Source organism: Crocodylus porosus, unplaced genomic scaffold (assembly GCF_001723895.1).
Source record: "Crocodylus porosus isolate Cpor-Errol unplaced genomic scaffold, CroPor_comp1, whole genome shotgun sequence".
In the NCBI taxonomy this organism is placed as follows: Eukaryota; Metazoa; Chordata; order Crocodylia; family Crocodylidae; genus Crocodylus; species Crocodylus porosus.
In genome coordinates this window covers 99528290-99553262 of record NW_017728918.1, presented here as the reverse complement: position 1 = coordinate 99553262, position 24973 = coordinate 99528290, and the positions used below count along the sequence as shown (strand labels likewise).

At 39.6% G+C, this 24973-nt stretch overlaps 1 protein-coding gene across 1 annotated transcript in view; it reads left to right on the top strand.

Moving 5' to 3' along the window:
• Positions 1-24779, top strand: part of LOC109312157 (protein app1-like) — a gene marked incomplete at its 5' end in the record, with an annotated part of 25348 nt that extends 569 nt beyond the window's left edge. Inside the window, 8 exons of the mRNA XM_019538201.1 lie at positions 11-293; positions 2624-2650; positions 5368-5394; positions 9111-9158; positions 11352-11399; positions 17822-17869; positions 18553-18603; positions 24688-24779. Of these exons, the coding sequence (XP_019393746.1) occupies positions 11-293; positions 2624-2650; positions 5368-5394; positions 9111-9158; positions 11352-11399; positions 17822-17869; positions 18553-18603; positions 24688-24779 (624 nt within the window). The remainder of the gene's footprint in view (positions 1-10; positions 294-2623; positions 2651-5367; positions 5395-9110; positions 9159-11351; positions 11400-17821; positions 17870-18552; positions 18604-24687) is intronic.
• Between the last annotated feature and the right edge of the window lie 194 nt (positions 24780-24973).

Below are 24973 nucleotides of genomic sequence, written 5' to 3'. Positions count from 1 at the left end.
ATCACAAAAGGAAGTACCTGTAGTACCAGCCATACCATCAAAAAAGGAAGTACCCGTAGTACTTGCCAAACTATCACAAAAGGAAGTACCTGTAGTACCAGCCAAACCATCAAAAAAGGAAGTACCTGTAGTACCAGTCAAACCGTCAAAAAAAGAAGTACCGGTAGTACCAGCTAAACCATCACAAAAGGAAGTACCTGTAGTACCTGCCAAACCATCACAACAGGAAGTACCTGTAGTACCTGCCAAACCTTCACAAAAGGAAGTACCTGTAGTACCAGTGAAACCACCTAGTAAGACCTATAAAAAATGTATTTTTAGTCTTGTTTAAGATTAATCTGAACGTAAACATAACCAACTTGCATTAACTTAGGGGCAGGCATAGAAAAAATATAGCACTAGACAGGTACAGACTTGCCAGTGTAGTCACATTTGTTTGTAAAATTAGAATGGTTATGGAACATGAACTCGTCATATTTCCATGTTCTTGTACTTCGGATCCAGTTAAGTGCAGCTAAGTAAGACACAAATGTCTTTAAAAAAATTGAGAAAGCTGAAATAAAAATGTACATGATTATTTGTGCAAGAGGGAAAGGAATTCTGACGGGAGAGTGGGGTAGAAGGGAAGGTTCAGATGAGCTGACAATGAATAAAAAGAAAAGCATACTTCAGTTTGGGTTTTTTGCCCAAACAAGTTATGGGTCTTGTCTCATGTTACACTTAGAACATGTTAACTGCACTTAAAATGTGAGAATCCCTGCATTCAACCAGAAAAACATCTGCTATTGTATGGGTAAAATTAGGACTTTTCAAGTGAGGAATACCTCCGGATTGTGTTAAATAATACGCATTAGGCTATCGTGAGATTGCTCTAAGGAGATAATACCAGCACACCTCACCAGCTCTGGTGCAGCTGATAGTTGATCCCAGCCTTCCCATCTCACCAGAGCCAGTTCTAGAGTCCAATGTGGTAGGGGACCAGGATTGACAATCAGCTGTTTGACAACTGTGCAGCTGACTCCAGCCCTGTCCTGCTCAGAAACCTTTCTAACTCATAAAAATATTTATTACAATCTAAATAAAACATGTCCTAAGTGCAATATGTGATTTCCTTTAACCAGATTTATTTTAAATAGAGAAGACAAAAGAGGCCTCTTGCAGGTAGTGGTCTTTTGATTCTAGCTTGGATCCATTTCTTAGGGCCTTGTCACGTGTTCACCTGCAAGAGTTGCAAATCTTTGGGATCTACTGACCTATATAGAATTTAGGATGTGTTAAGGCAATAATCCTCACCTCAGAGGGAGTGATTTTGCAGTGCTAAGAGGTCACCTAACACATGCTAAACTGCTTAAATGTACGACTGCTTGACTATTAACTGTATTTACTAAGTATTAAGTTGAAAATGTGACACCGCCCTTAGGGTGCTTTTACATCCACTCCATGCGGCTGCGCTCCCTGGGCCCCGGAGCCCAGGGGCAGGCACCTGCTGGGCTGTGCCGCCCCCTGGGAGTGATGCATCCTGGGATACTGGAGGGCCACAAATTGCTTGTATTTGGCCCTGTGGAGCAGACTGATGTTGTTGTTACTGCAACACATACTGCTTAACACCATCTGGAGATAATCCTTGCCCAAAGATGTGTAACTTTGGGATGCTCAGAGGGCATTTTTCCTGTGTTAATGATTTCCTGTCTTAATATTCAAACATTCAAGTCTTATGGGCATTTAACACATGGGAAAGGTTACACCTAACAAGATCCTTAAATTCATCCAAATAAGGAGAGCATATAAGCTTTAATTTTTCTTGCAGTCTTACTTTGGAGCATATTTTCTGCAACGACATCCAGTACCTCCAGATGAGTTTCTAGGACAATCTCTGCAATGAAAATAAACATCTTCAATAGATAACTCTCTAAGTAGGTGATTACCATTTCTGCCAACCAGACGATAGGGCGTATGAAGCATATAAACCTACTTCAGCAGATAATAAGTATGAAGAACCTATGAATGAGGAAATAAGAAGTATGGCATAGATCAATTTTTTTACTTAGGAAAAAAGACAATTCAGTAATTAAGAAGTAAGCACTGGTGGGACAATTAGATTGAAATATGTGACATTTCCATAGAGTTTTGAATTTAGACTGTATTATGTTTGTCAACACTTGAGCGCTCCTTATTTGTAATCTATATGCTGAGTCTTCAGTTGAATTGAGACAAATGTTCTCAACTGCCAACATTTTTTTAGTTTTTAAAATGGTATCTCAATAATCACCTACTTTGTGTGTTAGCTTACATCTCTATAGATACTGAATCTGGATTTCTATTCCTGCTTCATTTTTTGCTAGCTGAAAATGTGTATTTTTTTAGTTCCACACATATCTTACTTGCTAAATTTGTTTTCTGTAGCTTTTTAATCAAGTTAAATTAGTTCAAGTTAAATATCTGCAATGAAAACATTTAAATCTGGGACAAATATTGTGTTCCTCCTGGTGAGAAACTGAGGAGTTCTCAGATTGGCTTGCTGGAAATATGTAGCATCTTATCTAATGGGACAGCCACTGAGTAATTATGTTATATTGTATGGATTTGCAATTTGTTTCTTAGAACATTTTCATTTGTTTTACAGTATCTGTGGAAACCCACAAGGCAAAAGGTAGGTGGGCTGTTCATGCTTTTATACAGTAAAGTAGAACATAAAAGAATGTTGATATAGCTATCTATTGTTAATACAAAAGCATTGCTTTCTTTGTCATATACGAAGGTTTGATTTGCCTACAGTCATGGGGATTTTTTGAAATAGCTCCTCCAGGAATCTCAGTGTGGGTTTAGGGCATCAAGAGGCACAACTGAAATGATCTTCACAATTCACCACCTCCAGAAGAAATGCTGGGAACAACATAAGCCTCTTTACATGGCCTTCTTTGACCTCATAAAAACTTTCAACTCTGTCAGCCAAGAAGTGTTGTGGAGGACCCTTCCAAAGTATGGATGCCCACCAAAATTTGTCACTATTCTCTGCCTGCTCCATGACAGCATGTGAGCAGTGGTTCTCAGTTATGGATCTATCACAGATGCCTTTGAGGTTAAAACGGGGGTTAAGCAAGGCTGCATCATCACTCCAACACTCTTCTTAAAATTCCTTGCCACAATGCTACATCTGACCGCCAACAAGTTTCAGTCTACGCCAAAACCAAGACCACACTGACCTTAAACATTGAGCTCCAGTATAAAGAAGGTGCTATAGTGAGTGCTCATTTGGAAGCAGACCTTCAGGCAATTGTCAATGTCTTTACCGAAGCATACACAGAAATGGAACTGACATTTAACAATCCTAATGAACAGTCCCCTGCTGCAGTAATCCAGATCCACAGTGAGACACTGGAAAATGTTGAGTATTTCCCGTACCTTGGAAGCCATCTCTTGCAGAAGGCTGATATTGATGAAGAAACCCAACATTGCCTCAAACGTGCAAGTGCAGCCTTTGGATTCCTGAAGAAATGGGCATTCAAAGATTGTAAGATCAGATCACAGACCAAGTCGATGGTTTATCAAGATGTTCTTTCTATATGGAGCTGAGACATGGACAACGTATAGGAGACATCTAAAGTTGTTGCAGAAATACCATCAACACTGCCTGCAGAAGATCCTCCAAATCCAGTGGAAAGACAGATGCACCAATATTTGCATCCTCCTGCAAGCAAACACCATGACCATCCAACATTAAATTCATTGGGCCAGCCATGTCAGCTTGGATGTTCAACTTCAGACTCCTGAAGCAAGTTTTATTCTCCTAGGCTAGCCAAGGTGTATAGAGGAGGGTAGGGAAATTGCTTCAGGGGTGTCCTCAAGGCCAACTTAAAAAATGCAACATCAGTGTCAGCTTGTGGGAGACTATTGCCCAGGACCTCTCCAAATGGAGGAAGAGTCTGCTGCAGTGTTCTCAGTATTTTGAAACCTCATGGCAACAACAGGAGATGGAAAAGTGGGAGCGGCAGAAACAACATGTCACAGACCAAATAAAAAATCCAGCACCACCCACCCAGTGTAGAAACACATTTCTGAGCTGCAGTAGAGTCTTTTGACCCTGGATAGGTCTCATCAGCCATCTTCAGACACACAGATAAGGCAACCATGGAAGATAATTATTCTTGACTACAAGAGATTGCAGAAGAAGACAAGCCCTCTAGCTCTGACTAAATGACAGTTCCTATCCTGGGCTTCAATCCTTTGCTAGCCCTTGGCTCTCTGGTTGACTGAGGGCCTAGAGTATTCAGTGGCTCCTGCTACCTCACAGGCACCTTCGCAGAGCTCCCTCTTGCTCAGCCCCAGCCAGACTGCCAGGTTATCTTCTGGAGCTGCCTAATGTTCCTCAGGCCCTGCCCTTTTTCCAGTCAGCTAACTTTCTTGGGGCTGCCTGCAGGTGCCTCCAAATGAATCCCATTAGCTTGTTACTATGGCAATCTAGCTTCAGCTCTGTCCTGCTTACCTTTCAAGGCTATGACTGGCTTTCTTAACATGACAGAGCATCTCACAGTTCTGTTTTACAAATGGGGAAATCAGAGCATGCTGGACCAGGAGCTTCTTAAGGTATTACCTAGCTTTACAGGTAATCCCATTGTAGTGATCTTAAACAGTGGGTACATCTACATGTGAAGTTAAGGTGACACAATAAATTTCAGAGCAGTTTCAGCTGGAGAACACTGCTCCCAGGCACAGCATCTACACATGTACCCAGGATATCAGCACTTTGAGCCAAGGCAAAACAACCCCGGCTGGCAGAGGGAATGGGGTGTCAGCCAGGCTCTGTTTGGTGGCTTGAAGGCTGGCTAGGACACAAAGGTGCTGAAAGTGCAGAGCCAAATGGCTAGGTGGCAGACAGCCCCCATACCTTAGCACCCTCATATCCCAGCCAGCCCCTGTCACAGTCTACATGCGCATTTCATTACACTTAATTACTCTGCCATAAGATTATACTGTTCCTGACAGTATGATCTTACGGTGAAGTTAATTAATTTGGTGGCTGCCCTAATAGCAGCACACGTGTAAATTGTGGCACTTTCCTGCAGACCTAATTAGTCTACTCCACAGTAAAACACATATGTAGATGCACCCAGTGCATCCAAGAGCAGCTATACTGAACTGAATGGAATTACTTAGGCAAATGAATAGTATGAAGTGTGGTACAGCATTAGTGCATGTGTGAGAAATGTAAAGACAGCCCAAGTTGTCACAGTATTCTCTTTATTGAGTATGTTTAAATTTACAGGGCTAAATTCATAATACATCTACTGCACTGTAGTTGACTCCTGTATATTAAATTAAACCAAAACTGCACCAATTTAGACATTGTTCTCTTTATGTCTCCAATAGCCAAAAGAGAGGAACTAAAGGAAACAAGTATGTTGAATAAAACTTTTGCATTTTGGCAAGCTTCAGAAAGCCAAAGCTGGAAATCAATATAGTTGTTGTTTCAATGGATGATTGAAAAAGCTTTTCTGCATTGCTTGGAGCTGTTGAAAATATTTCTTCATGATCAAGTCTCCTTTAATGCTGTACTCTGTTATCTTTGTGAACTCATTTTTATGTGAAACATACCAACATATTTGGGAAAAATCTGCCCAGTCCTGAACACCCTCAAATCCCATCAATTTAATTTAAAACTCACAGGTTTGGCCCCATTTACAGAAATACGTTTTCCTTTGGCCCCTTTAAGAATTGTTATCATGGACCTTTCATTGAGTGCTATGCCAACTGCTTATGCAGTATTTTGTATTTTATTGCCCTTTTTTCCTTTAGTTATATGGCAAGAGGATATCCATAAGCATCAGGGCTTTGGAAGTAATAAAGGTGTTGCTGCAGTGCTTTGCTGTTGTAGATATTTTAAGTCTGAGTACCAAAACCTACAATGAACATTGTTTCAGTGTTATATAAGAAGCTCATAAAACTATCTCTACCTTTAGTTTGCTTTTGCAAATGTCACTGCAATACAAACCACACTTTCGACAGCAGATTCATAGTTCAATATAGATAAGTATGCAATGACTGAAAGTCTGTGTTATGTCTAATAAAACCAATAATTGTGCCGTATATGCTACAAAAAGGGTATTTCATAAGTTAAACTATTTAGTGAAATTTGCAAAGGTGCCTGATATCAGCCACTGTACTCTGAAATAGCTTATTTATGTTATCTCATGGCTGGGCAATAACAAAGAACAGTGGTTCTTAAAAGACAGGAAGTGAAAGGCTTGTAGGACTCTGACTTCCACTTAATACGTTGGTCTTTAACAGTAATGTGACTAGAGCAAGGCAAATGGGGCACCAGCTGCAGGTGCCAACTTAGGGGATGCATGGGAGCTTAATACACATGACAGTGAGGTGATGTTAAAGCGGTCTAATTAGAACGTGAACAAGCATGTGCATAGGCAGCCTATAATATTGTTTAGGATCACTTCAATCTTAGAGCCCAATTTTCAAAAGAGCTTAGATTTCATTTTGTCATGCAAATGAAGTGGTCATATTTTTAAAAGTGCTTAGCTGGAAAGAAAGCTATCTATGTGTGCTGTGCTCCTTAGAAAATCTGTCCTTCCACTAAAAAGAGATAATAACAAAAAACTGGAGACTTTCTGGAGCCTTACGCTCATAGTGAGACTTTTTTAAAAATTTATCTAGATTTTTTGAAGTACACTTAGTAGTCTGGTATATGAGGGCTGTGCAGTGAACATCGCCAAGATAATACATTCTGTACATAAGTTTTTAGCTCCTTGTTAATGTCTGCAAGATTCTGTCATCCTCCAGACACTGGTTAATCAAGGATGGATTGCAACTTAGAATAGTACCAAGGGCTTCAGAATCTCCATTTATATTATTTATGATGAAAATGGTGTTATACCTGCATGAGCCTACTAGAGTGTGTATGTTTTTTACAAAAAAATCCCCAAACCTTTGTTATGACCAAAACAAAATTGATTAAATAGGCCCAGGGAATTTTATACAACACTCTTCCCTGGGCACATTCCTTCCCTGTCCCAGCAGAAGATAGCTATATATAGTACAAGAGTTACTTGGTTTCTTCTTTATCTCTGAGCTACAGTTTGCAGAACTTTTTTTTATATTACAGAACAACAACAGTGCTGACTTTGAAAGTTAAAAAATTGTACCTTACATCTAATTAGTCTAGATATCAGAATGTAGAATGCAGCAGCTTTCAAAACTCATGAGCTGTTAGTGATGGCTAGTCGTCTTGATGAGGTGTCCCTGTGGACAAGAAATCCTGAAATGAACATTATGACAAAACAAGAAGTGTTATCTATTTTATTTTAGTCAGTTAGTATAAAGTCTTCTGCAGTGAAGAGTTACAAACCACTAAGTCTCAATATTTTCATACATTTTTGGTAGTGGGAAGAATGTGGGACTGTATAGTTTTATCTTGATTGGATGTCATGTCTGGACTCTATTTTTAAAACCTTAATTCAAACACCTGAGAAATTTAGGGATTTCTTACACATGAATTTTAGGCAGTGCCTGGAGCTTTCAACCTATGGTTTGACCATACATTAACAGCTGCAACTAGTTTTAAACACACTTTAAGTGGCTTAAAGTTAAACCACTCCCGGGCAGGTTCATCTCTGATCTGCTACCTAGCCTGTGTTCCATTAATATCTGGCCACTCCCAACAGATGAGCCACTCAAGTTGCAGTCCTCCAGGGTCCCAGGGTTCAGTGTCCCCTTGCCCACCCTCCTGTTCTGTGTGGACAGACTTTCTACCCCATGCACTCTACAACCCAAGAGGCAGTTCTGACACCAAGCCATCTCCCTCTCCTGCCTTTGGGGTGGGACCTTTCCACCCCAGGTATGCAACCCCATGCAAACTGCCTGCAGATCATGTCCAGCTAGCCAGGTCACAGGACATGGATGGGTCTAGGAGTGGGGTCTAGGGACAGTGAGGGGGAACCAGGCAGAGGGCCAGATCAGGTCTCCATGAGCTAGGGCTTCCTTCCTAGGGCAGGGTCAGTAGTTCCCCCAAAAGCACCTTCCCTCACCACTCCCACCTTTCAGCTTCCCTGGGAAGTGTGACTAGCACCCCCACACCTCAAACCAAAATCCCAATTTATTAAAACATAAGAACTGTTTAAACTTATTCCCTCTTTATTTCTTTTTAAATTCTTGGGTTTTTTTAAATTTTATCCTCAGTGGCTGATTTCCTTCATTTCAGTACCCTTCCTCCAACTTCCACCTCCCATTTCATTACCCACCCCTCCTATTAACTCTCTGTCTCCCAGCTTTATATTCCCCCCCACAACCAATTTCTCACACCCCCCATCCTGAGCTGGGATAGAAGCCTGCCCTGGCTCATCAGCCCTGTATTGGCAAGTCAGAGCTGTAGTTCCTAGTCAGGCCTCTGCTTGCGAACCCTCTAGTGACAAGTTACAGTTGTGGGGTTGGGGAATAGTCAGAGGTTTTTAGTTTTGAGGCGTGACCACTCCAGACTTGAGCTAGCACTAATGTCGATCAACATTTGAGCAGATCAAAGTGCAATGTGTAACAAAGACATTAGAAAACTGGGTCTGAATTTTGCAGTTCAGTTCATATTTTTCTTAATACCTGAAGAACATTGGTACATCATATCCAGCTTCATCTCCTTTGGGATTCATTTGACAATATATCAGAATTTCCTCCTACACAAATCTGTGATCTTCCTGCAAAAAGTTAACCCTGTGTCTAGTCTGTTATACACCTGCTCAGTGAATTGAGTTAGTCAGGTCCATTTATTTTGAAAAGCTGTATTTTTCTGTCAACTTCTGAGACCTTCAGGTAGAGATTAGATAGATTAAAATGTCCTCGCCTTTTTCTTCTCTTTCATTTTTATAGTTTGTCATCATTTTTATCTTGGCCATGTGTTTCCCCTGATTCAATAACTGCAAGACCATCTGAAAGATTGTTTTCATTAACAGAAAAGTTCTTTATACTCCAGTACATTCTAGGGCTACCTTTGCCATCCAGGGCTATTTTAATTTTGTTCAGAGCACAGCTCCAGTGCTTTTTAAGCTTTCTGTCTGGTATCTGAGGTATTTTTGCTGACTGTTTTTCATTCTATTATTTTCCTGAATTTTCAGAAACTGACCGACCCAAAGAAGTAGTAGCTGTGGTTTCAGCTAAAAAAGGTAAATATAAGTTGGGGAAACCAAGAGCTTTTAAATTAATTTAATCCTAATCATAGTAGTTTGTACATATGTGTATGCTTTGAAATGTATTTGGGACCAGATTCTAGTAACCTTTTTAACATCCGTTACCCTTACTCACACTAAAACTTTATATTGGTCTTCACTCTGCAAGTGCTGAGCACACTGTTCAGATTTTTAAAATATTAGCTTATTCATCACTGCAGACCTTAACAACCAGATCTAGACTAGACTTTTAGGTATCTAAACAACCCAGGAGCAATTGAGGGGCACCTATGTACAAGCAGCGAGGCTGCTCTGAAATGCAAGTTGGAGCAGACTCAATTAATTGAGTATGCTGGAGCATGCTAATTACTGTGCTCCAGCAGCCTCCAGCATCTTGTGCATCAACATTCCTGTGTTTAAAAATGGTGGCTTTATCTAAAGCACCCCCACCACCATTTTTATGTGTAGGGATGCTGATTCATGAGACACTCCTGGCACTTTAATTAGAGTGGCTTTCAGAGTCACTCTAATTAAAGTCCCCTCTCCTTTCCCCCGACTCCTGGGCCAGGTGTACAAATGATGCCTAATTCAAGAATGACTTAGTATAGCTCCCACCTCCTAGAGGAGCGCCCTAAACATACAGCTATAGCATAGTTTGAGTAGAAGAAACTTCAAACCCTCCTTCTGAAGAACCTGGGCCATTAAGCTGCCAGGAATGTAAGTCATTTGTACAGTCATGTCAGCCTTGTGTAATAGGATTGTTCTCTGGAGGTACCTAAGGCTGCCCATTGGCAGAATAGGAGAGTTAAATATCTGTGCAGAATAGATTTGACTTCTGGTGGCATGTTTGATTACCCGTTGAAAGAACAGGGGAGCTATATAAATAAGTGGAATAGGATTGCTTCCCTGAACCTTGACTCAGTAGGTTCCACCTCAGACATGAAATAGAATAGAATAGAATAGAAATAGGATAAATCATTGAAATTAACTGACATTACTTATATCCTAAAAGTTAAGCATGTGCTCTAAGTGCTTCAGTGTACTCAGCCACTCTGAGTTCAACAAGCTGTACTCAGGGTAAGTAAAGATGGAAGAATATGGGCCTTAGAATATGGACCTAATTCCATATCGCTGTTATTATTTTTGCAGTGGGCAATCATATAATGCATAAAATCTGATTTCCTGTTTGGCAAGAAAAAAAAGTGAAAGGATGCTGTGGACTGAAAACTATACAAACAGACTTTTTGTTTTCACTTAATAATAACTGGTCTTAAAGAAGAGTTTTCACAGTCCAGTTTATTTCATGCCATTTATGCTAGTTTTTAACTATATTATTTTCCAAATTGAAAAATGACAATCAGGTAAGATATTTTCTTTTCAGTTTAGTGCTGCAGTTTTTGTCTCTCAAACACTACAGGGAAATGCTCATTGATTTAAAAGAAGTATTTGACTTAAAAAACAAACAAACAACATGTTGATTTTACAAATGTTGAATTGTCACAATACCTCCTCCAACTAAATGCAGTACAGTATTTGCATATTGGCAAGATTGTTGTCCCTGAATAATGTGAAAAAGCATATACATTGTATTGAATGCATTGATTGATCTCAGGAAGATCTTGCACATTCCCAAAAGGACCATCTTAATGTCAAAAAATTAGAAGGAATATATTTGAATTATTTCCAGGAATTATTCCAGAAAAATATTTCCTTTTTCGGGGGGCACAACCTCAATTCATGCCCAGCCTTTTCTTTAGGTATTTTCTTTTTAGAATGAAGCAGGGTGTGAGCAGTCTATTTGTCTATGGTTTTCCCAGTCCTTCAAAACAATTATACAAGTACTTAACTCATGTAATACATGTATAAGGATGTGTACAGTTTTTTGCTGGGACAGGGTGCCATCATTCTGTAGCTTTCTTAAGAGAAAGAAGGAAATGTATTATTTATTTTGAAAGCAACAAAATAAATAACCTTTGCCTTATTGCTGTTCTTTACGGATAGGTCAAAGACATATTACTAATCTTTATTATGTCATTACATATCAGAAAGAGATACATCTAGTAATCACAAGACTTTGAAATCATTTGCTTCAGGTAATCTTTAGATATTGAATTACTGGAGAGAAGCTTTGTTGGTAAGAACAGCACTTCTGGCCAGAAATCTTACTTAAAACTTATCTTTGTTTTGCAGCTGTACCTGAAAAGAAGGAAGAGAAAACAACAAAGGCAGTGGAACAAGGTAAAAAGACATGGAAGCATACTGATACTATCTAACTTGGAAAGACAATAGCACAAGAGGAAAAAAACATTAGATTTGGATGGTTGTATGCAAATACATTTGTGTCTGCCAAGTGGTCTGTTCTGTTTAGCTGAGCAAGAGAGAATTTCAGTCAGGATTCTGGCTTTGCCTCACTTTTATGTAACTGAAAATGACACATGATTAGACTACACCATTTTGGTGTCTTAACATACCACACATCCTGTAGGGGATTTCTTATCCTTCATCATGAATTCTGTTTAGCAACATGCTATTCCTGTAAAGAAGAGGCACAGCTGGCCTAGCAGATAAGGAAGAAGTAGTATATATGCTAAATCTCAACTATAATAAAGCTCTTGACACTGTTGCATAGTCTCATAAGCAAAATAATGGTAATTAGTAATTACCATCTAGTGGAGGCACAAAGAGGAAGTTCTCAATGGTTCCCTGTCAAATGTCAACCGGGGATTACATCTCAAGTGAAGTGTTGCAGGGTCTGCCTAGATCTGATTCTGTTCAACATTTTCATCAACAACTTGGTTGGTTGACTAGAGATTAAACTTAAAATACTGTGAATTTCACTAAGCCAGAGGAAGGAAGCACTTCAGAGGACATGATCAGAATTCAAAATGGAGACAAATTAAAGAAGTGATTTGAACTGAATAAAATGAAATTCAGTAAAGATAAATTCAGAATGTTCCCATTAGGAACATCAAATGCTGAAATACAAATAGGGCAATATGTGCTGAGGGAGCAGTATGACAGAAAAAGATCTGAAGGTTAAAGTGGATCAAAAACTAAACATGAGTCAACCAGATGATTCTGCTCCAAAAAACCACAAATCTCATTTAGCAACCTATTAACAGTGAAGGTAGGAATGCTTCTCATTTTAGGGCTAACCAATGGCATGACGTGTTTAGAAGGATGTGGAGAAACAGGAGAGAGTCCCATGGAGAGGAAGAAAAATTATAGGAGTTTTTAAAAATATAAACAATTAGAAAAGACTGAAGGAATAGGGTTGTTTAATCTAGATGAGAAAAGACTGAAGGTAACACATTTAGCTTTCCAATTTGTAACAACCTGTGGCATAGAAGACAATGGGTACATCTAAACGTGAATTAACACACTTTAGTTACTACACATTAAATCTAGTACCTCCATTGTGAGGTACTAGGAAAATGCGCATTAGCCTGTCTTAATGCAAATTAACTAAAGAGTGTGGTTTTTAGGTGACGCTTAATGGACATTACTCTAATTTAATGTGCATTAACTAAATAACATGTTTTTTAGTGAAGCTTTAATATGTATTAAAATAAGCTAATGTGCACTAAAGCACACGTGTAGATATGCCCAGTGATCAAGTGTTCCCCATGGCTACTAGAGGAAGAAAAAGAAACAAATAATTTAATTTTCATCAAAGTAGATTTAGATATAATTTTAGGAAAATTATTCTTACTGTTGGAGTGTTGAAAGACTGGTGTAGATGACACAGTGAGACTGAAGAATCCCCATCACTGAAAGATGTTAAGAACACATTAGACAAACATTTGTCCAGAAGTCTTAAGTGCACTGGATGATAGTCCACTGAAGGAGCCAACTAGGAAACTGCTTGAAATCCCTTCCAGCCCAACATTTCTATGAGCGTATGAAACTGCTGGCAAGACATGTAGAGTTTTAACAATATATTAGACAGGTCTTCACTTGTTAACAGTGAGCTCTGTGAATGGTTTAGCCTGGTGTCTCTGCAAAGATCAGGAAATTCCACTGTATCATAAGGAAAAGTGGAAGTTTAATGAAAATTATAGTCTTTTTCAAGCTTGTATAAAAATGAGTAAAGTTCTGGCCCTTCATTGCCAAACCTCAGTTATAGGATTTTGCATAGATTGGTAAGGAGCTGGACCAAAGAACACCTGAATAGGTTGGTTATAGCCAGTTATAGCCACCCTATGCTGACTCTGATGCAGTAGATTCACACAACCTAGTTCAGTAGAGAGGCATATCACTCAGATTTTTTCTTATATAGTAAAGAGCACATTGCAGTTAATGTATTCTGGCATAAGTCTATTTCTGTATCTCTCATTGTTTCTCACAAGAAAGGTAAAGAAAAGGCTTAACGGAAGCTGCTTTGAACTTAGATTTAACGGAAAAGAAAATTTTACCCAGTTAGCTTAGTCAGCTGTATGAAGGATGGGACCAGAGTTGAAAGTTCAAGGGAAAGTATGAAAGCACTTTTTCCCAGATGATAAATTTTAAATTACAATAGGCACTTCTGAGGCTCTAAAACTAAGAAGTGACATCACTTGTGTGAAGTGACACTTGTGATAGTAGTTATTAACCTGCAATATAGAGTAAGAAAAGGAAAAGAATATACATACTAGTGAAGTTAGTCCAGTATTAGCACACTGTTAATGCTATAAAGACTTAGTGTGAAGTAAAACAGGGTGTTTATAGATGTGCTTTGGGAAATGGGGCAGGGAGCACCTGATGTAGCAAGATGCACTAATTAAAAGCACCCAAGCATCATGTATATCAGCATCCCTGCACTGAAAAATGTTGGTGGAGCACTTTGAACTAAATCTTATTGAACAAGCTTTAGTTTAAAGTGCCCCACCACCATTTTTCAGTGCAGGGATGCTAATACACGATGCTGGAGCACACTAATTTCCATGCTGCAGCAGGCTCGATTAATTAAGTCTGCTTCACACACAGGATTTATAGGATGTTGGAGCAGCCTCATTGCATGTCTATAGGAGACCATACTGCTCAGTGGGCATATCTGCATGGGATGCCCACTGCACAGTTGTTACTGAGTAGTCATTTAGTATTTGCACACAGTACTACCATGTGCAAGTACATAGTACTACAGTAGATACCGTGCATGGGGCAAGGAGAGCTCTGCCACCTTCAACAGCAGCTTTCTCCTTGCCTCATACACATCAGGCCGGGTCCTGATGTGCACAGAGCCAGGACACAGCTGCTGCTGCTGCAAAGGTCTTTTGGCCCCATGCACATAGGAACAAGTCCTGTGTCCAGCTGGGCTTCCATGTGCAGCTGGGAGCTGGCCAGGAGCTGGATGGGAGCTGCCCCAGAAGTTGGACAGCTCCTGGCCAGACCTCAGCTGTGTGGGAAGCAGAGAGCTTCCCAGTCCTGGTGCTGCTCACCTCCTGGCTTCTATGAGGAGCTACCCTGGGTAGGTCTGGGAGCTGAGCAGCACCAGGACTGGGAAAGTTCCCTGTCCCCTGGAGACCCCTAGTGAAGAGGCTGACCAGGAGTAAATTTGCTCCTGGTCAGCATCTATGCATGCACTACTGCACGGTATCTACTGTGCGGTTAGTTTACTTTCTATACTTACAGGTACTAGCTAACTGTGCAGTAGACCAGTTTATTGCATAGTAAATGGTGCACACATGTAGATGGTGATGCTTTCCTGCTCAGTAGTTTAGTCTACTGTGCTGTAAAATGTCTTGTATAGACACACCCATATCCACCAAGAAATGAACTAAGGGTACACAGAAGTAACACAGTCCCAATATAAACTGTTATAATACAGTTGTGATACAAGCGTAGCAAAATTGCTTCACCTTTAACTTTTTTATTCAGAGTCAAAATTAGGATCATTTAGCTAACTTGTATCACTGCAGAATCAGTATAATGCATGCTAAGTGATCATAATAAGCATCACCCCCCCCCCACACACACACTTTAAATCACTAATCACTCGGGACTTAGGGCCTCAGTGGTAAATTATTCTGGCTTTCTGTGCAGAATGTGTGATATATTTAAATTAAATAATTAGTGTGACATCTTTTGGAGGAGCCCTATGACTGTGCTTTTAATACTGGAGATTCCCTTCACTTATGAGTTCTTAAGTCCAAGCTTACTAAATTAATGGGTTTATCCCTGTGCAATGTCATCTGGCTTTTCTTTTTTTTCTCCTTCTAGGTATCTTCTGGACTAGGCAACAAAGAGAATCAAATATGGAATTTCAATCCTCACATTCGGTGTCCTTTCTGAGAAGACATTATGTTGAAATACCTAATATGATTCAGTTGCAGTTTTGTAGTTAATTCCACCAGTGTCAGAAAATAATATTGAATTATACACTGAAAAATATAACGTATATTATATACATACATATATAATTCAATATTATTTTCTGACACTGGTGGAACTGCCTACAAAAGCTGCAACTGAATTATATTAGGGGTCTCAACATAACACCTCCTCAAAAAAGACACAGAATGTGAGGCTTGAAGCTCCATATTTCATCTATCTCTTTGTTGCCTAGGTGTTACAGAAGATATTGTGGTATATAAAATCCCTGTTGGGTATCTTCTGAAGTACCTGAGCGCAAAGTGATGATTATAGTCAGCTTTGACTCTAGATTTAATTACTTACATAGGATTTATGTAGGTTCATTTTAAATTGGTATTTACATACTGTAGTGGCTTGACATTTTATATTAATACTTGACACCCCCCGGGTATATGTTACAAACATCTACAATGAACTGTTTCTTTTCTCTACTTTGATTAGATCAGATTATTGATTGTCAGGGACAGCATTTCAAATCAGAAATGAGAGACCAGTGGCTCATCAATTACTTCAGAAACAGACACTGGGTCTACTTTAAAGACAGAAAAAGACAGACCTTTTGCAATAAAATCACATTTTAACCTAATTCAGAAAACTGTTTCCAGCACTTTTCCTTTATAAATGTAACTATTTGGAAGGAAAATGTCTGAAGAGACTCTTTATGTGTGATCACTACATAGAATCACTCTTTCAAAGAAATAATTTCCTCCCAGACCCATTATAACAGGAATTTCACTGTAACAGGAATGCAATTTTATCAATTTTGATATAAATGAGGTCTCATTATAGCTGAATTTCCCATATGCAGATTCCAATGTATTAGATTTGTCCTGGAAAAAGCACCACACAGAAATATAAGCAAGAAGCTTCATCATTACAGTAATAAATTACAAATCATTAGAGAGGTGCTGCATTCTGCCTTTTTCCAACAAAACATGTAAAATCTATGTAATTTCAGTCTGCTAGTAAAAGATATGGAAATTATCCACATTTTTCAGGGAATTCTGATGTGTTTCTGATCTGCATCCTTCCCCCTAACATAACTGTCCTCTATAATGAGACTCGGGTCACTTATTTGTGGACTTAGGCTTTTATTTTTGTGATCTCCAGTCCCTTCAAGTGTTGGGCTGCTGGCCAGATCTCAGCTCCTGAATGGAAGGCTGATCTGGGCCAACCTCTAGCGCTTTTGGGCTTTTTCCCCATGTTCTGTTTTGTTTTTGAAAAAGCTGATTCTTCAATACCTTCAGTGAGATCCAGGATAGAACTTCTGGCCAAAGATGAAACTCAAAAGCCAGGGTAGGACTTGTCTTGGGTATAGAAGACCAAACCTCAAATCCCTAATCTGCTTAAGTTTAAGTAAAAACTTAAACTTGTTAGTACCATTTATTATTTAGCTATTCTGAACTGGGGGTCTCCATTCTAGTTCCTTTCATTCTAAAGCTAAGGAACCTCCATAATAAAGTTTCTAATGGCTTTTTGTACCTAATTTAGACCAAGGTTTTCCACATGCCAGGAGATTGTCCTAGTTAGGGCTTTTGACATTACCCACCCTACCTGTATGTGTGTAAGCACAACATTTGATGCTGCTTCTTTCCTATTGATCTTGTTCTTCATACTTTCTCAGGTTATATAGCAAGGTAGGCACACTCTTTCAAAATGTTCTTGATGTCTTCAGTGAGTTGGTAGATGACATCCACAATTAGTTGTCTTCAGGAAAAAAGAAAAATAATCCATCAGTTGATCTTCTTTCTTGCATTTGAGTTGAGTCGCTTCAGAGCATTAAGTAAGCACTAGGAGCAGAAGCATATTCCTATACCAGGGTGGAATGGAAAGATAGAAGAAAATGGACATATTAGCTACCCTTTCCAAGATTTGAGGAGGATAAAAATCGATCAAATTAATTTTGCTGGTCGCTTGAAGAAATAGGGTAAATGAAGTGAGTAACCCAGACATTATTGATCAGAACTGGAAACAGGTCAGTTTGCTCCCTTCACATTAGAGCTGAAGTTAAAAGGTATTCTTGACCTGTGAAAAACTTCTGAGTGAAGCCTAGTAAATGTCATGGGTCTTATAATGAAAACAAAAAAATTGTTTTTTTTGTGGACTGAGCCCTCTGTGAAGCTAAATAGGTGGATGTCATACAATTTCCGTAATCATTCTGCTGCTTGCCAGCCTTGCTAATGTGCAGTTTATAGTCTATCCCCTGGTATCTAGAAGGTGCATCATCTCATAGGATTACTTCTATGGATTTCATAAACAAGGAGTTTTTTGTGTTTGTCACTGTATAAATGGTAAATATTTCTCTGCAGAACCTGTAAAAGAGAAACAAGTGCAACCTGCTGCCACAAAGCATAAAAGTAATACAGCACCATAACACCATATGGTGCTGTATTTAGTATTGATCTTGTTCTTCACACTTTCTCAGGTTATATAGCAAGGTAGGCACACTCCTTCAAAATGTTCTTGATGTCTTCAGTGAGGTGGTAGATGACATCTACAATTAGTTGTCTTTAGGAAAAAAGGAAAATAATCCATCTTGATCTTCTTTCTTGCATCTTTCTTTCAGACATCATATGTCTGATATTTAGTATTTGAGAAAATCATTATGTATGGCTGTCTTATTTTTAATGTATGCTATAATTGTGAATTTGGGAGGAAAGTAAAATTTCAGAAGTTAGGAAATATTTAAGTTAATTGCTATTGCTTGAATTATAGATGAGGAAGAGAGCCAAAGCAATGTGAAATGTTAGTATTAAGATTCAGGATTACAAACTCAGCATTCAGAAATATCTGCTAAGATCTTTTTGCCAATACAGGACATGCTTTGAATGATCTTTGTCTTCACATTGTAGTTAAGCAGGATCTAGAGTTTGTCTGTGTAAGAATGTGAAACCTGACCAAAACCTCTGTTTTTGTCAAAAATTTTAAATGATAATTTGGGTCTATATGAAAGCACCAACTGTATGATAAAGAATTGTCATCAAGTTCTCATGTTAGTTATTAATCATTGTTTATTATCAAATTATTGTATTTTTTACAGAGCATGTAAAAGAAAAGGAAGTCAAGCATCCTGCAGTTCTGAAGGATAAAGGTAAATTATACAATACCATCCAGTGCTTTTTTTAAAATGATCTAAACATGGAAATTTGACAAAATATTGTTCTGTATACATACCTTGAGAGGAAAGAGTCAATAAAAATCAAACATGGTTATCAGACTAATGTGTAGAAACCATAGAATCATTAATGCAGGTTGTCTAGTATGGAATCTCCTTCATTGGCTAAGAACTACATCTTCTATAAGACACAGTCCTTTAAACTATCTTCTGGAGCCAGTTCACAAGTTCTGAATTGAACTGATTGTATAAGCCTGTGGACATAACATGAATAAAGTGAAGTAGTAACATATGAAATGGTGTGACGGTGTGATAGATAGTGACATGCCTTCCAGGCTCTGTAAAGGCTGAAGTTAAAAGCTCACTGTTTGCACCGTCCAACTGCCTGAGACTTGAAGTGTTAGTCATTTTAATTGTTTCCTTTCTTTCTCATTTAAATTTTAAAATTTCCATGGCTTTTTTTTTTGAAGGGGGGGAGGGAGAAGGGCAGTATAAGTAGAAGTTTAATTCAACTGAAATTGATGCCCTATTCTTCAGGGTACTCTGTGCTTTTTACCCACCTTGTTGCTACCCTTCAACCTTATAGCTATATTTCAAGGAGAAAAAAAAAGATTAGCCACCTGGGAAATACGATGTATGAGTAAAGACTGATCAAACTGGGATTATTTAGTTTGGAGTAGAGAAGGCTGAGGGGATTTGATAACGGTCTTCAAATACCTGAAGGGTGATTATAAAGAAGATGGAGATAGACTGTTTTCTGTAGCTGCAGGGGACAGGACAAGAATACAGTTATTTCAAACAGAGAACTGAATGAAACATTTGGGGTTGTTTTCTTTTTATGTAGAAATGCACCATGTATAAGGAAGGAAACTTTGAAAAAACAGACAGTGACTGAATTGCTTTTCTCCTCTCATTAGACACTGTGACTCATGGATCCCATTAATGCCATTCTGAAGAAACTCAGATAGGATTCACCTAATGGACAAACTAGTCATAACTTTGTCTATATTCTCAACTCTTGGTAATTATGATTGTTTACCCAGTGTTTAGTAATTAGACTGCTATACCACAGATACCTATGTGAATGACACAATTCTTCTTTGAATGAATCCACATGGATCCTACTTCTTGTGACAACCCTTACACATAGTCAGGAACAGCCCTGTGCATGGGATGGCCTAGTATGTCCCCTTGCCAAATTTCCCAGAAGTGTTCCTCTCTTGTTCTACTTATTAATTGATTCTTGAGCTGCTCTTTAATTTCTCTCAGGTGAAAAAAAGTCACCTATCTCTGATAGGTGCTTAGTGTTTCCTCCTCTTAAAGGACAATGAAAGAGGTCCATATTAAACTGCTTCTCCTGGAGCAATTGATGAAAGCCTTCTCAAAACCAAACAAAAATGGACCTACCAGGACTGAATGGATTTCCTCAGGGAGTGCTCCTGTGGGCTGTGGATCTGTTTTGAGTGATCTGGCTTCAATCTTACTCTGCAAGATCAACGACTTTGCTGACCAAGACTAATAAAATAGCTGAACACTCATTTTCTCAGTTATGTGAAGTGAGTAGGAGGGATATATTCCTACATTGTAGGCAGGCTTAGGTCATCCTCTCTGGGATGTAGTAAAATGAGGCAAAAATCTCCTCAAGGCCTCTCAACAAAAAGGTAGACAATCGTGCAAATCAGGTTCTTCGATGCCTTGAGCCACGTGACACAGTAAACTACAGTTAGTGGCATCCCAGCCTCTTGCTAGTAGTAGCAATGTACTTGGATGCCAATGATCCCCATGATGCCAGTGTCTGTACCTGCTGTACAAATGCCCTTGTTGCCAAGTGATCTTGCTGGTAATTACACAATATGTCTGTGTTCTCCTTTATTATTAGGCTTTCTTTTTTGTACTAATTACTAGTACTGCTTTGGCAATGGTTCTCTCTCCAGTTTTGGTGGGAGAGATGATTCAAGGTCACCCCTACCAAACAGGGTAGCTAGGACTTCAGAAGAGGATTATTATTTTTTTTTTCCCCTTCTAAACATAGTAAAGAGGTATGCCCTACTTTTTCACTTTGCTCCCATTTTATAAGGAGCCTGAACACTTCCCTTGTATCCAACCAACAAACCCATGATCAATACTCTATGGAATCCATTTACATAAGATCCCTTGGGGTATATAACAGTTAGTAAGATAAGAGAATCAGGTGGTTCAGTCATGCAAAATGCACCATCCAGTACAGGACAGTGAAGAAGTACAAGAGCAGGAAGTGAGAAAGTCATTGATTCCAGTATGAGTATCTTTTTCCTTAGCAAGAAAGGCAGTAATTCCTTCCACGATTAGCCTCTTACACACGTTACTGGGCCTTCTATTCTCCTTCATGTTTGGAAGACTGCAATGCCCATTAATGAAGAGCTACTAGAACTTAGGGAGGGACAAGTATCTGATACCAGCATCTGTAGAGCCTAAGAAAGCACATAAAGAGAATATCAATTCCCCTCTAAGGGTTTTGAATATTCTCCTATCCATCCAGCTTCTGGGTTACGTGTTATAGTGGTAGATTAAAGAGGTGAAGCCCCCAAAGATAATGCCAAGAGGGAAAGACCCAAAATAATGGATTTACTTGATTGAAAAATCTATTCAAACCTACTTACCAGGTGCTTCTGTCACAATATAACACGTTATAGAAAGTTGCCCACAAGAATACAGAGAGGAGCAGAAATCCATGATATCTTTAGACTTTTGGTAACCCAGTCATTGTCATGAGCTCTACTAAAATGTTTTTGATATGGCAGAATTCATAGTTTCATAGTTAGTAGGGTCAGAAGGGACCTGAGCAGATCAAGTCCAACCCCCTGCCATGGCAGGAAAGAGTACTGGGGCCAAACGACCCCAGCAAGGTGATTGTCTAGCCTTGTCTTAAAGACCTCCAGGGTAGGAGCCAGCACCACTTCTCTTGGAAGTTGGTTCCAGATCATAGCCGCCCTGACAGTGAAGTAGTGCTTCCTGATGTCTAATCTGAATTTGCCCTCTGCCAGCTTGTGACCGTTATTTCTGGTCACTCCTGGTAGTGTTTGGGGGAACAAAGATTCCCCCAGTGCCTGCTGGTCCCCTCTGACTAGTTTGTAATAGGCCACTAGATCCCCCCTCAGCCTTCTCTTGTGGAGGCTGAACAGGTTCAGGTCCCGTAGCCTCTCCTCGTAGGGCCTGCCCTGCTGCCCCCCGATCATGTGAGTGGCCCTCCTCTGGATCCTCTCCATGTTGTCCACATCCCTCTTGAAGTGCGGCGCCCAGAACTGGATGCAGTACTCCAGCTGCAGCCTGACCAGTGCCGCATAGAGGGGGAGGATCACCTCCTTGGAGCTGCTCGTGATGCATCCTTTGGATGCATGACAAGGTGCAGTTGGCCTTCCTGACTGCATCCCCACATTGCCGGCCCATGTTCGTCTTGGAGTCAATGATGACTCCAAGATCCTTTTCTGCCTCTGCACTGACAAAAAGGGAGTTCCCCAGCCTGTAGGTATGCTGCTGGTTCTTCCTCCCCAGGTGCATCACTTTGTACTTGTCAGTGTTGAATCCCATCCTGTTCTCATCCGGCCACCCCTGTAACCTGTCTAGGTCTGATTGTATTATATTTTATTTCACTTTATGTGCCCATAGCAATTTCTATTTTTGGCACAGGTACCCAGTTTGTAGCTCTGTTCCATGTGCAGAGTGAAGGTGTAAATCTTCACACAGCTATTGAACATGCATAGCAAGCTGTACTCTGGCTCAGCATGTACAACTCTCCAGACATGTGTGCTTGAGTATAAAGCCTACTTGTAGCGTGATAAAAATGATGATATGGGTGGACCTCCTGTATCTTAGCTTAGTAGCAGGGGGACTTGTCTGGGAAATGGGCAACCCAAGTTCTAGTCCCTCTCATCTAGAATGGGTTTGAACTTTCCCCAACATGGTGTTCTAACAACCAGGTCACAAGTTGGTCATTATTCAGTCCTCTGCTTGAAGCTGAGCCATTGCACCTTTTCTTCAGCATTCATTTGATACAGTGGGTATGGGTTGTAACTGTGTTGGTCTAGGGACATAGGCAGGTGAGGTTCTTTGGGTAATACAGTGGGGAAGTTTCTGCCTTACTGGGAAAAGGTTTCAGGCTCGAACCCAGGGTCCCCTCCAAGGCAGAGAACATCTTTCTGAGGCACACACTTGCTAGGTTGTTTCTCTCCTCCTGACCTGAGATATGTCTCTCTTGAGTGCTCAGGAAGCAAAGTGTTTCTGCCCCAAAGTTGGTAGTTGTGGTGTCTTACCTGTGGAAACAAAAGATCTATGTGTGAACTTTTGAGTGAGGACTTAATTTGAGAAAGATCAGTGCAATTTGCTTAATTCTACACTTTTTCATTATAGTGTGGCTTAGGAACAAGAAAAAAATACTCATAACCCTTACTGACCCTAAGATTGTGTCATAGGAGGTGTGTTAGTATCGTCATCAGCAAGATCTTATCTACCACAGGAGAGATTCCAAACCCTGGTGAAGTTCATAACTGGGCTCATGTATCATTGTCTCTAAATTGGAGTTGAACATCTTACACTTGCTTGCTAGACCTCACCTATGCTCCATGCAATGCTGGTTGAAATCTATGAATATTTAGACTACAGCACATGGACATGTCTGTGCAGATACCCCAAGCAGTTATTTCACCATTAAATCTATAGAAGAACCTTTTTCATGTATGCATCAGTATAATTTTCTCTACCTTGCCACACCAAGAGGTTGCTGATGGAAATTTGGAGGTTGAAGGCCTTTGAGCACTAAAGGAGACTCATCTTCACATAAATGCTAGATCTCAGAGCCATTCATCTGGTGCACATAGTATTTCTACCTATCACCTACAGCTCCAGATAACAAAGAACACCACAACAGCAGCATTTTATGACAACAGATAGAGAGGAGTATGGTCAGCCCCATTCTACAAAAAGGTTGCTTTAGGAACTAGTACACTTGTCATCAGATGACAGCAGTAAATCAGCATCTACCAGTGTTACAAAACATCACAGTGGGGCAGCTCAACAGGAAATTTTCAAATATCTACAAGGGGACTGTCAAGAACATATTCTACAGAGACTCTTCTAAGGATGGGATTACCCAAAATATATCTATTTATGATAGATTAGAATAAAAATGCCTAACATATAGCACAATGGGGATCTGAACTTAGGTTTTTTGGTAGATTCTTTTTCCTTCTCATTAGATACCCGGAATCATATATCCCTATCCCGTTAATGCTAAGTATTCAGGAGAAACTCAGATAGGATTCACCTAATGGATAAACAGGACAAAGTATCACCCAGACGGTTTTGGTATTTGTACCTAATGAACCCATCGCTGCAGTACTTAATAGCTTTTCCTAATTTACTCACAGTGATCTTCCAGAACACAGGTCAGATCTTATATTCTGATCCTGTATTTTTGCATCTGACAGTTCTATATGGCAGCACAATCTTTAGAAGTCCCAGTTACTACTATTTTGAATTATCCACTATTCCTAAAACACTCCAAAGTGTTCATCTGCTTCACAGCTGTACATTTAGCAACAAAATCAGCCCATCACCCTCTCACAACATAGCTCCATACCTACAGTTGCTGTATTGTTAGGTCATGAATGGGGTTCAGGACTAGCGTATAAAAGGATTGACATGGCAACTCATTCAATGAATGACAGTAAGGCTTTATTTACTACAAGTGCTCACTGATAGATGAGCTTAAAGCATAACAAAGTCCAGTATTTTTAGCAGAAAAAGTGATAGCTTCTCACCAATACAGGCAAAAAAGCAGTCTTAGTTTTTTCAGATTCTCAAGGCATGGATTCATTCACCAGACAATCAGTTGGGCTCAGCAGCAGTTTTGGTCTGAATGATTGCTTGTTCTTGAAGTGTGCTTTGTTAGCTATTTTGGTCCTCTTTTATACCCATTAGCTCACCATCTTCAAAGCATTTCTGTAGCTGTGTAAATTAAGAGAATCCCAAGCAGTAATTAACAGGAAAATCATGTTAATCAAACTGTTCATTATTGATTATCAGAAAGTCCCACTTTTGATCGAATTACTTTCCTCAATAACAAGAGGTTATCAATTTCAACTAAGTCGGAACATGTCAGTAAACAACCGGGTTAACAACCAGGAAAAACAAAAGGTTTCTGAGGAGTGATGTAGTGAGTTGCCACATCACCATGGGGCAACATGTAGATGCTGCCAGTATTCTTCAAATGTCTCTCTCATTTGTTTTTTTCCCAGTCCAGCAGAGCCCTCATTCCTGAAACTAGTCATAATTTAGAAAGGTTAATGAGATATTCCTTTAATGCCCTAGT